This window comes from Lynx rufus, unplaced genomic scaffold, assembly GCF_022079265.1.
Source record: "Lynx rufus isolate CCGP_SWC_20201006 ecotype Redwood Valley unplaced genomic scaffold, mLynRuf1.p SCAF_8, whole genome shotgun sequence".
Lineage (NCBI taxonomy): Eukaryota > Metazoa > Chordata > Mammalia > Carnivora > Felidae > Lynx > Lynx rufus.
Window position 1 is genome coordinate 73605785 of NW_025814896.1, and position 14898 is coordinate 73620682.

General features: G+C 44.0%; 1 protein-coding gene across 2 annotated transcripts in view; it reads left to right on the forward strand.

Annotated features, from left to right (window-relative positions):
* Positions 1-14898, forward strand: part of SPTBN1 (spectrin beta, non-erythrocytic 1) — a 145328-nt gene that overhangs the window by 117084 nt on the left and 13346 nt on the right. For both annotated transcript variants that reach the window (XM_047067508.1, XM_047067507.1), the window contains exons 23-31: positions 224-354; positions 1607-1811; positions 2194-2568; positions 7059-7303; positions 8501-8639; positions 9438-9522; positions 11073-11269; positions 12388-12500; positions 13176-13239. In XM_047067508.1, coding sequence (XP_046923464.1) covers positions 224-354; positions 1607-1811; positions 2194-2568; positions 7059-7303; positions 8501-8639; positions 9438-9522; positions 11073-11269; positions 12388-12500; positions 13176-13239 — 1554 coding nt within the window. The remainder of the gene's footprint in view (positions 1-223; positions 355-1606; positions 1812-2193; positions 2569-7058; positions 7304-8500; positions 8640-9437; positions 9523-11072; positions 11270-12387; positions 12501-13175; positions 13240-14898) is intronic.

Genomic DNA, 14898 nt, shown 5'->3' on the forward strand with positions numbered 1-14898 from the left:
CTTTACCCTGTACCTCAGAGGGGTCTCACTCATTCTGTATGATCCTCGTGTTCGTCTTTCACAGAGGCCTCCCACGTGCATACAGTCCAGTTCATATTGATGCTCCTTATGGTTTTGTTCTTTCTGATGATTCTTCCTTCCACCCATGATGCAGTCAGCTGGTCTTGCCTTAAGGTGGTGTCAGTCAGAGGGGGCGACTGTGGTTGTGACCTCATCTTTGCAGGATGAGCAGAGTGCCGTCTCCATGTTGAAGAAGCACCAGATTCTGGAACAAGCCGTGGAGGACTATGCAGAGACCGTGCATCAGCTCTCTAAGACCAGCCGGGCCCTGGTGGCTGACAGCCATCCGGAAAGGTGAGTACTGTTTTATCAAGAGACTGGCCTATTGGTTCTTCCCAGCGAGGGTCTCTTATTCTGTCCCAATGCCAAAGGAAATGGATGACAGCATTGAGTAACTGGTGATGTAGGTCTTTGGGAAGCATTTTTAAAATAGACCCAACAGGTCTGTGCTGAATGGGAAGGGTGAACTATTACATTAGGAAATTGCTCTTGTGGTTTAAATATCTCTTGTGAGCCTAGGCCCTCTTGAAAAATTATTGGTGTCATGAGGCAAAACTACAAATTGATTTGCATAGATACAAGTTATCAAAACCTACCCTTGGGTTGAAAGTCATCCAGTTTAGGAAAATGATGATGAGTTTGAGCAGGAGCGGTGAACAAGAATGCACAGACCTGTAAAATAATTGAGCTCCCACAAAGAGCAGGATGATACCGCATCCTCACTCTTGCATGTCAAGTCCTTCAAGCACGTTGGAAATTACAGAAGATATGTGTGTGGTACTTGCCAATTTTATACCATGTTCACAGGTTGACTTCAATGGCAGTTATCTTAGGCTTGCTATGTAACTGCCTTCGTAACTCAGGAAGAGAATCGGCTTTGTGTGGTAACTAAGGCAGGTTGAAGATGCAGTCAGTGGTGGCTGTGCTGGTGTAGGGGGTCCTTCATGTATTCATGATAGAAGTCCCAGGAAAGTGGCCTTCCTAGTCTCTAGGGACCGGCATCAAGAAGTCCTTGTCTCTTTGATTTCCTGTTACAAGACAGTTATGGGGGGGGGGGCAGGGAGCTGGAGGGAGGGGGATGCAGTACTCCCAGGACCCACTTGACAGGAGTGGCAGGGGAGAGCATACACCCCAGAGAAGGTGGAGGTGTGTGCCAGACAGGGTTATCTTTTGTCCCTTAAGTAGCATGGTTCTTGAGAGGGGAAGATAGCTCCTGGATTTTTCATTAACTTGTAATGTCAAAGGAAATCCTGACTTAACAGCCAGCAGTGCAGAGAGTTAGGGTTTCTCCTCCTCGCCACCTCCCCCCATCATCACAGGATGGCCATCAGCCTTAATTACTGTTTTTTTTTTTATGTGTTGGCTCTTCATTACTCGTCAAATTTCAGAGTTTTATTTTTTAGGCCAAATAGGTGAATCGGAAGTTTCCTTTGAGAAATTTTATGTAAGATGTTTTCTTGGCATTTTCCCTTCACTTGTTTTCTCCCTGAAGAAAATTTGACATTTAAGGTCCTTTACCTGTTGCCCCTCCCACCCCCATTTCCAGTGAGCGCATCAGCATGCGGCAGTCCAAAGTGGACAAGCTGTACGCGGGTCTGAAAGACCTGGCCGAAGAGCGGAGGGGCAAGCTGGACGAGAGGCACAGGCTCTTCCAGCTCAACCGGGAGGTGGACGACCTGGAGCAGTGGATCGCTGAGAGGGAGGTGGTCGCAGGGTCGCATGAGTTGGGGCAGGACTACGAGCATGTCACGGCAAGTACCCTGGGCAGAGCAGGGGTGGCCATGCAGGGTGCACTGGGCAGGGGTGCTTGCTTGACTCCTTATCTGTGAGCACATTGGACACCCTGGACTCAGATCAGAGGTCACGGGGTTTAGTTCCAGCTCAGCTTTTTATTGCCAGGCAAACTCTGACTTAGCTTGTCTGACCTCTCCATGCCTTTCTCCAGTAGTGAAAGGAGATGGAGCCAGGGCCTTGCTCTGCGACAGAGGGCAGGAAGGAAGCCTGATTTGAGTTTTAGAGCTAAGACCTGTGACATCACGCATATTGTTTCTTTCCAAAGGACATTCATGTGATCAAGAAATAAAATGTTCATAGTAGTCTTACCGATTTTCTTTGTGCTTATTCCTGTTTCAGATGTTACAAGAACGATTCCGGGAATTTGCCAGAGACACAGGGAACATTGGACAGGAGCGTGTGGACACAGTCAATCACATGGCAGATGAGCTCATCAACTCTGGTCATTCGGATGCCGCCACCATCGCCGAGTGGAAGGATGGGCTCAACGAAGCCTGGGCTGACCTCCTGGAGCTTATCGACACGAGAACACAGATTCTCGCCGCCTCTTATGAACTGCACAAGTTTTACCATGATGCCAAGGAGATCTTTGGGCGCATACAGGACAAACACAAGAAACTCCCCGAGGAGCTTGGGAGAGATCAGAACACAGTGGAGACCTTACAGAGAATGCACACCACGTTTGAGCATGACATCCAGGCTCTGGGCACTCAGGTGGGTTAGGGAGATGCCCATGGGTGGTGGGGAGCATCTTTGTGCATCACTGAGGATCTCTCTCCATTCCTTGGCTCCTCAAAACATGCGTCAAAGAATTGCCCAAATTAAACACACACACCTCTACACACACATTGTTATAATGCTCCATTTAGGAGAATTCAGTCCATAAAATTCTCAGTTTGACACATGTACAGACATTATTAAGTGAATATCCCCACAATTAAAATAAACAAACCAGATGCACCTGCCAACATTTGCAAGTTATAGACCTTCTCAGCAAGAATTAGTACTATGTTAGTGTATTCACCCAGAATAATTTCTAAAATAATATCTTATTATTTTCCATCCATCAGGGTCTGAGTTATATGTCTGGAAAGAGGGAAAACAAGAGTCTAATGCTTTAATATGCCTGGTCTCCCCACTGCCCCTGTCTGAAATGCCTAACACAAAGACTTTCTTTAAAAGATGTTTGACAAAGTGGTAACAGTATAGCAGTAAGAACTTATAGTATAATCATGCTTTAGTTCCCTCTCTAAGCTCTGCACAGTGTCTTGTTCAGTCTTCTGACTTTTAGATGAAAAATAAATTGTATCTTTTACTCCTAAACTTCATAGTTCTAAAAAAGAAGGCAGTTCTATTAAAGATACCAGCCCAGAGTAGATTAGGAGTTTTGTTCTTGTCTGTTAAGAGCACATTGGTAATCCAGGGCATGGATCGGCTAACTTCTTCCATAGAAGCGCAGATGGTAAATATTTTCAGCTTTGTGGGATGCATGGTCCCTGTTGCAAATACTCAGCATGGCTATTGTAGCATAGGCCGCTCTAGACAATACGAAAATGAAGGAGCATGACTGTGTACCAGTGAATCTTTATTTCTGAAAACACATGGTCAAGATTTGACTATGGGCTTGACCCCTATCCAGTGCCATTGTCCTCACCATTCTTTGGTCTGCTTTGGGGTTTTCTCTTGAGGAACCACCTTTACCACCATTGTCTTCTCACCTACTAGAAACAGATCACAGTTGGGGTTGTGCATGGGGCTCCATGTATATTAAGTGACTTTAGCTTTTCCACCAAGGAGATAGAACGTATTGAGGATAGGTACATGGAGTGGCCGAGGGTCTGTATGAAGCAGAATTTAGGAGGGTCTACCATGTACCTTAAGCGTTTCCAATCTTTCCTTCAGAGCTGGAGGACTCCCCAGCTCTGTGACAACTTGTCAGCGTCACATTCAGAGGCTTTCATTGCACATGAGGTCCTGGAGCACCACGTGAATGAATGAGGATCCATAACAATGCAGTCTCACCTGTGTTTGGAGTAAGGCCCCCCGTAGAGGTGCAGATGCCAGTTTGAACCGGGCCTGCTGCTCTGTATCACTGCAAGTTTAATTTACCTCTCTAGGCTTCCATTCCCTAATGCTTTGAGGATTGAGATGTTGTTTGCAAAAGATACGTCCCTGTGAGAGCTCTGTAAGTGTTCTCTGACTGGGAGAACCTCTGAGATCCCTAGAGGCAGAGCTAGAACACATCTTACCAACAGGAGGTCTTTCCTCTGTACCTGTAAAAATCACTTAGTTTTAGAACTTCAGCAGACCCCAGAGATGATGGAGTTGCTCTCTTATTTTCTTCATTAAATCCCTTCACCTTGTGAGACTCAGACTGATGAGGGTGCCCATCTCATCTTGAGGGTGGACAGGAGTACACTCCCTTGAGTCTTGAGAGTCTCCACGATACCTGCTGGATGAGGCCATTTGCATTTCTAATAGTATGCATGCCCCTTCTGCAAATGTCGACCCAATCCAGTTTATTGTAACAGAATCAGAATAGAGGGAAGGCACTTGGTGCAGGCTCCCAGAAACCATTGGTGTTTCTTTCCTGGCCCTTTAACCCTCACACCGGCCCACTCCATTCTGCACTGGAGCCTTAGGACATTTGCATGCAGTGGTGGTCTTCAGTGTCTTCTTTTTTTTTTTTTTAATTTTTTTTTTTTTCAACGTTTATTTATTTTTGACAGAGAGAGACAGAGCACGAATGGGGGAGGGGCAGAGAGAGAGGGAGACACAGAATCGGAAACAGGCTCCAGGCTCTGAGCCATCAGCCCAGAGCCCGACGCGGGGCTCGAACTCCCGGACCGCGAGATCGTGACCTGGCTGAAGTCGGACGCTTAACCGACTGCGCCACCCAGGCGCCCCTTTCAGTGTCTTCTTTTTTTTTTTTTTTTTTTTTAATTTTTTTTTTTTTCAACGTTTATTTATTTTTGGGACAGAGAGAGACAGAGCATGAACGGGGGAGGGGCAGAGAGAGAGGGAGACACAGAATCGGAAGCAGGCTCCAGGCTCTGAGCCATCAGCCCAGAGCCCGACGCGGGGCTCGAACTCACGGACCGTGAGATCGTGACCTGGCTGAAGTCGGACGCTTAACCGACTGCGCCACCCAGGCGCCCCTTTCAGTGTCTTCTTAAAGCAGTGGTTCATTTGTGTGGGAATTTTCACTTTTGCTATCCCTCCTCCACCTTGTTTTTTGTTCGCTTGGTTGGTTTTGGATTGTTTTGTCTTAAAACAACCAGAGGCACAGGAAAAGATTTTGGGTTTTTGTTTGGGCTTTTTTAACTGTAGGGAAAGATTTGGTTAGTCATATAGGAAGTTAGCTTTTCAATAATTTCTTAGGAACTTGCTCATTGTAATTTGAATTATACCTGAGCCATAATTGTAGATTTGCAGAAGTCAGGATATGAAAATCAGATCATCAGGGAAAACAAACTTCACTGAATCTTTTGTAGAAATTTGTTTTCCTTAACCTCCCACCACCTAAAGTCCTTTTGTGTGGTCCAGGTCAGTATCTTCCTCCCTGAAAGCCCCAGTGTTGTCCATCCCTGCTCCTTTTCTCCCCACATACATCCCCAGGTGATACTTACCAGCATACTCCCCTCACAGACCTCTAAAGGCTCCTGCAGTCCTGGATGACAGTTGTCTGCGAACTTTGATTACATAGCCTCAGTAAATAAAGATTGAATGTCTATTCCCCCATATGTATGTATTTTTAATTAGATGTTGTATGCAGTACAGCACTACTAATGTGTAAGAGAAAAATCTACTTTCTCTTGTAAAAGCCTATCTCCATTCCATTCCCTCCTCAAAAGAAGGTGAAAGCTGATCCTTGTTTTCCCCCTTTATCACATAGAAAGTAGACATTAGGTGCACTGTCTGCACTTTGCTTTTTTGATAGAGCCATCATTCTGGAACACTTTTCATGTGTATGTAGGGCCTTTACTCATTCTTTTTCATGACTCTGGAAGAGCCTTATTAATGCAACCGGATTCTCACTGATGAACATTTATTTTCAGTCTTAGGCTTTTGCAGACACTACTACAATGAATGATGTATATTTCATTTCCTAAATGTGCATAACTCTATCCAGGATAAATTCCCCAAAGTGGACTCATGTATCAGAAGGTACCTATGTTTGTAATTTTGATACATACTGCCCATGCCTTCTGCAGGAGCTGTAGACCGTTGTCCTATCATTCGTGAATCAGCTCACTGGCAGAGACATCATCAGACTTGAATTTTTGCCAACTAATAGATGACAAATTCTAGTATCTCCATGGAGCATCTTTTCCTAATACCCATTTGCATTTCTTGTTCTGCAAAGTTTTTATTGAAATATGGCTGGTGAAAATTTCACCTTCTTAGACATCATCAGTCAGCTTTTTTTTTTTTTTAATTAATTAATTTTGAGAGGGAGAGAGTGTGAGCAGGATAGGGGCAAAGAGAAAGGGAGAGATAGAATCCCAAATAGGCTCCACTCTGTCAGTACAGAGCCCAGTGTGGCTTGATCTCACAAACTGTGAGATCATGGCCTGAGCCAAAATCAAGAGTCAGATTCTTAGCCCACTGAGCCACCCAGGTGCCCCTGCATCGGTCAATTTTTTGAGCTATGTTAGATTCTGTATTTTTGTTTTTCAAGTTGAACTGTCACATGTGAGCACTCTTACAGATAATTCATATGTTGTTTTCATGAGCAACATCACATAATAATGGAAAACTTGTTTTCAAAGTGAATTCTTCATGGCAGTTCCTGTTTCATGATAAAAGTACCATCTGTACGCTGCAGGAACAGATTACATGCTAATTTTTTTTTTTTACTATATTTGAGTATGTACCTTGTGCTTTCTGTACTGTCTTTACATCCCAGGCTACCTCCAGTAGACCTAACCAAGGTGTCCTGCCCAGAGACAGTCCTGTAGTATTTCACTGTCTCACCGTTTATGCTGAACTCAGTAATCTAGTTCAGTACATTTATAGTGAACTTGATTTTTCCAATGTGGGTGAAATTGTGAGCCTGTTGGGATGCAGGGGCCCTGTTTTGACTTGGTGGTCCCATTAGTGGGCAGGCAGAACAGCATGTGGTGTGCATGAAGGGAGCAGTGGGGCAATGGAGAGAAGGCCCACCTGTCTGATCTGGCTCATTTCCCACTGTGGCTTTGCAGGTCAGGCAGCTGCAGGAGGATGCGGCCCGTCTACAGGCAGCCTACGCGGGTGACAAGGCTGACGACATCCAGAAGCGGGAGAATGAGGTCCTGGAAGCCTGGAAGGCCCTGCTGGATGCCTGTGAGGGCCGCAGGGTGCGGCTGGTGGACACGGGGGACAAGTTCCGCTTCTTCAGCATGGTACGAGACCTCATGCTGTGGATGGAAGACGTCATCCGGCAGATTGAAGCCCAGGAGAAGCCAAGGTAACCTTCGTGGCCTCCTGGGTGGGAGGAGATCCGGCTTCCTGACCCCAGGTGATTTCGAGAGAGATCTTCTCGGGAGAACCAGGGACCTCTGTGGAGAGCTTCAAGGCCAGAACAGGATTGGTGGCAGTTTGGGACAGCTTCCATTGCTTTAGCTGTCTCTAGCACACAGTTGCCAGGGAAACAGGGCACAGTATTTTCAAGCCCTCTATATGTCCCCATCCCCATGCTCCACACTCACTTCTGCCTTCCTGCTCTCTCTGGGCCTCATGCTTCAAGCAGCCATATGCCTTGGGCATGACTAGCTCTACTTCATCATTGGAATGAGATGGCTTTTTTTTGAGTTCTTTTTCTGTATCTGTTAGATTAAAAACCACTCTATCCCTTTTCATACATGTTACAAAAGATGTCTCTTATTCTTTACCATCTGCTTAAATGGCATCTTGAGATGATTATTTAATATTTGTTTGGGATCTTCTCTTTGGCCATGTTTGATGCAAAGCAGTGAAGAGAAGCTAATAGATGAACAGGCAGGTACATGCACAACTCCAGTTGACCCCTGCCAGCCCCACCCCCCAGTGTAATAGAGAAGAAATATTCTTATTACTGTATGTGTGTGTGTGTGTATATATATATGTGCATATATATATGTGTATCTATCTATATATATATATATAGAAAAGCAGCTGTATTTCCCGGATCAGGACATCAGGACTTTAGGTTTTGATCCATGAGAAGTTCTCACAGCTCTACAGTTGTTGATTTCTAAGCTGGTTCCAGCTCTGGGTGCCTCTTTATGTCTCTGAATTAGGAGAGGATATATCTGCTGCTCTGAACATGTCCTGAACCTTTGGCACTAACCCATTAGGGTACAAAAGTTTGAACAGAAATCCAGTGGTTTTCCTGGCACCTGCCTGGAAACCTTTTTGAATTACTCAGGTGCTCACACACACACAGATGAGAGAAACCTTATTCTAAATGTTAGGTTTTATCACTGGCCCTGAATTAGTCCATTATTATGCTTTAACTCAGTGACCCAGCCTAAGCTCAGACTGTAAATCAGACCTGAAAGTCATATTGTACCATTGTATATTGTGCTAGTGAACAGTTCCTTGAAATTGATGACGTATTTTGAAACCTGCACATTTATTTGGAAAACTTGATCTCCTAAAGGAGGTATTATTTGTCTAATTTTAGGGATGTATCATCTGTTGAACTATTAATGAATAATCATCAAGGTATCAAAGCTGAAATCGATGCTCGTAATGACAGCTTTACAACTTGCATTGAACTTGGGAAGTCCCTACTGGCGAGGAAGCACTATGCATCTGAGGAGGTAGGACGGCTGTTTGCTTTAGGGCCCTGGGGTGAGTGCAGCTGGTGTTAAGACATGCGATAACTTTCTTTTGTGAATGTGTATGTATGTGTGTATGCATGTACACACACACAGAGAAATATATATGTGCATTCATACATAGATATGCTTACATGTATTTCAAACTTCCTTGCTGCTCTCCTGTGTGTGTGGTATAGTTACACAAGAAGACTCTAGGCCCAGAGCCAATGAGTCTGGCACAGAAGACAATTTCTGAGGGCCCCAGGTTGGAGTTCCATCCTCTGTCACCTCCTCCATCAGTACTCACCCTGGGTGCCACTCCTTATCTGTCACATGTCCTCTAGGTCAGCTTGCTGTTAGTGGAAGGTTGCTAATTCCAGTTAGAATGATGGTAATACAGGGGTAAATGATGAGTCAGCATGTGTGACCCACTTGATGAAAGGTTAGGTTGTTCTCTCAAAGAAGTCAGGGCTTTGCACCTCTCACTGTCCCCCTCTTCCTGAGTGTGTTTACCCTCCGGAGCTCCAGAATCTGGAGAGGGCTCAGTGCATTGTTGGCCTCCTCATGATAGCAGCTTTGGGTGGAGCCCAGCCTTCGTCTCAGTCCCTTCTGGAAGGCACATTGTCATGTTTTTTCTCTCCAGTACACAAATTAACTGAGTAGTCCTTAGATACTCCCTGGCTTAGTAGTGGTCTCTACAGAAAATGTATTTTCTTCTTTGAAGTGGCCCATCAAGGGGAGGTTAGGAGGATGTGGTACAATCTGTTAAGCTGTCCCTGTTGTCCTTCTTTTCTCAAGATCAAGGAAAAGCTATTGCAGTTGACGGAAAAGAGAAAAGAAATGATTGACAAGTGGGAAGACCGATGGGAATGGTTAAGACTGAGTAAGGACATACTTAATTTTTCCATTCTTTTTGGGTGTCCGTTGAAAGCATGCAAGTTTAGTTTCCTGTTTTAATTGATTTGGTGTGATGTTATCACTTAATGATTTCTGGAGTTCTAAATACTTCTTCTTTAATGCCTTATTTCACCATTTCATGCTGAATATTTTTAAGTAGTTCCCTGTTCCCTGGGGTGCATTTATTACTGTTTATCCCATGATTGATCTCAGTGTTGTAAATGGGATTTGGGTGTTCTTTAGGAACAGACTGGAAATGACAACTCAGTATCCCTCTAGAAGAGTGCAGATTGAAGTCCCTTCCTCCTCCAGTTATCTTTAAGAGGAATTATTACTGCAGTCAAGAAGGTAGAGAGTTGGCCAGATTACCTCTTATATCTGGTGTTCTTAGAAGAAGGTTGGTAACTTAATAAACGCAACCAACTATAAAGGTTTTGCGGTGAGCTAGGCATTATTTTAAGTGTTTTATATATTTTTCTGCATTTATTCAAGTGAACCTCTGAGGTAGATTGTAATTTTCATCTGATTTTATAAAGGAATATGTGAGCTACCACAGAGTTTATAACATAGAGTATTGGGAATAGCATTTAATAATAGGTATGAACACTGAAGGTAGCCCAGCTCAAGCATTATTTGCCATACTTTGCCATTCTGCATGTGTGGGGCTCTGGGCTCTGTTCATGTACTAGAACCCCATTCTCAGACACCAAGGGTGCTCACTAGAAATAGAACCCAGGAGGCCTTTTGTAAAATGTGTATAAAATACCAAATGAAGGCACGTTACCCTTTGGGCTAGAGCCCTCTTTTGGAAAAGAAGTCCTGCTCTTGAACATTCTTTGGATGAGAATTTCGTCTATATGTTTTGAGAATGAGGAAAGCAGAAGCCTTAGCCCATATTGTCCCACTTTCCAGAGTACTCCCCATATCCTTTCCTCCCTCTCAGCCCCTCAAAATAAAACTTATAACTACCATCCCAGAAAGGGTGGTTGATGAATGCCTGCTTCATCAGCCTAGTCTTTGTGTGTAGACTGGATTCCTTCAGGGCTCTGAGGCTTGTCTCACTGGTGTAGGGCTGAGTGAGTAGAGCATACCTTCTAGGCCTGCACTATTCTCTGTCCAATGTGGTAGCTACCATCCACAAGTGACTCTTGAGAGCTTGAAATGGAACTGGTCCAAATTGAGAGGTGCTATAAGTATAAAATGTACATTGGATATCAAAGGCGTAAGGAAAAAACGTTCCATCTCTTAATTTTTTTATACTGCTTATATGTTGAAATGATACTAGTTTGATATATTAGGCTGTCTAAAATATACTTCTTAATTTGACCCGCTTGTTATTAAATTTCATCAGTTTATTTTTTTATGTGGCTACTAGAAAAGTTAAAGTTGGATATGTCGGTCACGTTACATTTTTGCTGGACAGCGCAGATTTAGACTATAGACTGGTTGTGTGGGCAGCTGCCACCAGAGGGCAGTGCCCTCCCTGATTGCCAGGTCACCCTGCTGGCCAGCACTCACTCTTGGTACTCTGTGCAGTTTTGGAGGTCCACCAGTTCTCACGGGACGCCAGTGTGGCCGAGGCCTGGCTGCTCGGACAAGAGCCATACCTATCCAGCCGAGAAATAGGCCAGAGTGTGGATGAGGTGGAGAAGCTCATCAAGCGCCACGAGGCTTTTGAAAAGTCTGCAGCAACCTGGGACGAGAGGTTCTCTGCCCTGGAAAGGCTGACAACGGTAAGTGACTGCTGGATGCCGGGGGTGCTTTGCTTGTTGGTTTCCATTGGCAGCTGCTTCTGTCTGCTCACCACCTAGACCAGAGAATTCATGTTATTGTTCTGTTTTTAGAAACAGTGAGGACCTTCCTGAAATGGTTGTTCTCTTGATCCAGGACCTGGGAGACTATCCAGGACAACTACTCCCTAAGTTACTCCTGGATACCTAGATTTGTGATTACTTTTACGATAGCTACCTGCCGGGGAATTGATTGAGTGGGCTTTGCTTTTCTCTTTTGATATGTTTTTCTTCTTATATCTCATGAAAGCTTTGCTTTGTAGGTGAGTTTGTTAGTCTTAGAGTTTTCTTCAAGTTTTCAGAATTAGAATTTCTGTCAAGTAATAGCTGGATCCCAAACCATTGAAAATTCTCCCCATTCCTGATCGTTTCTTCTGTCACCATTAAAATTAAAGCTTTACAATAGGGCTTACTCACTGGTATTTCCTCTCCTATGACACTTGTACTCCTGGTAGAAAGCTGATCCTTTATGGTGTACAAAAATGGTGTTCTTCCTGGTTTCTACAGGTCTGGGGACTTAAAACATACCTGCATACTTTGTGTCAAACGGAATACTTTTAGTACGTACATACTGCTTATGGAATGGCTTAGTTACAATTAGACTACCCTGTGGCTTTTGTTTATGTGTTATTTGGGTTTGAGCTGAACACAAATGCCTACCACAGCACAAGAAGCCTCCTTGAGATTTATTGTAGCTCTGTGTCTGGTGTTTGAGCTCTGATGGGAAGTAAACGTGGACGCTCACGCTCAGGTACTTTCTTCCTAAACGAAGTTGAAAGCTGCATAGTTGGTTTAGAAATTAAACCCATGTCCCAGGGGACATGCAAACCCCATGGAGTAGGCCTGTGTGTCACGCAGATCTCTGTTTGCAGTAGTTTGGGGTTGTAGCTGCAGATCCTGTGATCCCAGTGCCATCTTGCTGGATGTTAGAGTTTCTGGTTGTCCAGCGTGATCCAGTGTGGAAAACTCAGACAGGAGGGCTTTCTGGGTTCCTCTAGAACGCTTTCCTTAATTGGGGCAAAGTTTGGGGCTCTGCTGAACATTATCGTGTTCTCTCTCAGTTGGAGTTACTGGAAGTGCGCAGACAGCAAGAGGAAGAGGAGAGGAAGAGGCGGCCGCCCTCTCCCGAGCCGAGCACGAAGGCTTCCGAGGAGATGGAGTCCCAGCAGCAGTGGTGAGTCATGGGCAGACTGCCCTCCTCAAGTCTTAGTTTCAGTGGCAAGTGAGGTTTGGAGAGCATCTTTTCTAAGCTTGTGCTATGCTAGGCCTTGCCACATGCCCTTCCTCTTAATTCTGTAGAGTACTTAGAATCGTGCAGTCACCCCAGGATGACATTGGAGAACAGGGACTTATCCACAGTCACATTGCTACTGTGTAGGCGGCAAAAGTGGAGCGTGGACAGTGCTCACTCAACTGCCTGCACATGCACACACAAACACACCCTCACTCAGAATTTCCATGTGACTAAATGCATGGAGTGAACCACCCAGATTTCAGGCCAGTGATTATGTGGTGATACTTTTTGAATGTCCTTCACGTAAAGACCAGAAATTATTGTCTATTTCTGAAAAGCTAATTATTGTGTTGTGGTAAGAGCCCCATGCCAACCCTGAATGCTGCCTTTATTGGGGAGAAAAAGCATGCCTGTGGTCTTATTCTCTACCTAGAGTTGGTTTGGAACACTTGGGAAGTTCTTAAAAAGAAATTACGTTATGTAAAAGGGGGTTGCGTATGTTTTTCTAAGAGAAAATCTATAATAAAGTTGACTGATGTTCTTCTCTCTCATCCTCTGTTTTTCTCCCTCTCCTCCCTTCCCTCCTCTGTCCTCCTTCCCCACTTTACCTAACAGGGATACCTCAAAAGGAGAACAAGTTTCCCAGAACGGTTTGCCGACTGAACAGGGATCTCCACGGGTTAGTTACCGCTCTCAAACCTACCAAAACTACAAAAACTTTAATAGCAGACGGACAGCCAGTGACCAGCCGTGGTCTGGACTGTGAAGTTCACTACCATTTGTCAAGAACCACTCTTTCCAAATCCTGTTGGTTTGACCTTTTGGCTTCCACTTCACCCACAGTGTTAAAATTTTCCTTAATTCGTAGGCTTCCTTGGTTTCATATTTGTTTGCATTTAATTCATGTTTATTTGGGTCTTTTAATGATGGATGCTCAGTTGCCTTAAAGCAACATTCTTAATTTTTTGTTTATTTATTGTGAGCTTTTTACTTTATTAAGATTTTACAGCGAAAGCCTTACATGAGTAATTGAAATTAAATGAGATTACAGCAAAATGAAGAAGAAAACTAGAATCCGACAGGTATGACACATCCAGTTATACTAACAGGGTGCAATACTGCACTACACAGAGCCCCCTTTACAGATGTTATTAACCTGCAATAGTTGAATAGGAACTAGGAAGACTGGGATAAGAGGAAGGAGACTCTTAGTACTAAGATTAAAACTGTAAGTCACCTGTGTCACATTCCATGAAGGATGCCTTTATTCATTGAAAATGAGCAAGGAAGAAAAGGGGGGTGTGGTTGGATCTACTTGGGAAGCGCTATTAATTTTAGGTGCAGAATCTGAAATGATTTTGAGACCCTTGGATTATTTATTTTTCCAAATGAATTCCTCTCATTTTTTTCTGCCAAGACCTGAATTGAGACTTCTAGGCTTACTTGCAGCAAATAACGCAGCCAGCCTCAGGAGTGAAGTGCCTTTTGACCTCTGCCGCGCCCCCCACGTCTTGATCACTGTCGGCACCACCATGACGCCCAATGTGGCGGGTGGCAGCGGCTCTCAGCATGTTTCGGAAGCCTGCCTCTCAGACTTCCAGGCCTCTTCATTCAGTTGATGACTTCAGGGTGTCAGACCGTTTAAGTTTTTCAAACAAACAGAACAGAAGCCTTTCTGGTTCACCCTGATTACTTGAACCATGAATGTGGTGGACCACCCCTAGGAGCCGTTGGACACCGCTTGGCTTCAGGAGTAATTTTAGTGTCTGTGTAGACAAATTTCGTTGTATGTCTCATACGGATCTTCTCATTTATTTTTCATTTTCTCACGACCTTTTGTGGAGTTCTCCAATAAGGAGTCTTTTAGGATGGCATTTATCATACCACCAGCAGGGATTGAATATGTTTTAACATAAATTCTATTCCTTAGGAATAAAAGCTTATGAAAGAGGGGATTTCCTGGTACTGATAAAGACAGAACAGAACCAAATCCATACTACATCAAAGCCTTGTGAGACAGTCACTTGCTCATTTGCCATATTTAGATGTTAGTGAAATCAGAAACCTGTTTTGATATGTGTTTTCCATGAGTTAAGTCTGATTTGTCTTTTCATTTCATGATGCATGTCTTTTTTTTTTCTTTTGTCAGGATAACATCATATAGCATCTTGTTTGTTTTTCCTTATTTCTATGTACATATCTATCTACTTGTAACTGTAGATGGGTATATAGATAGATGCCAAGCTTCTTATGTTCTGGGGGTAGTGTGCACCATTATTGGGTCTCTGCCTTAAACACACCAAAATTCATTTTAGAAAAAACTACTGCTTTATCTTTT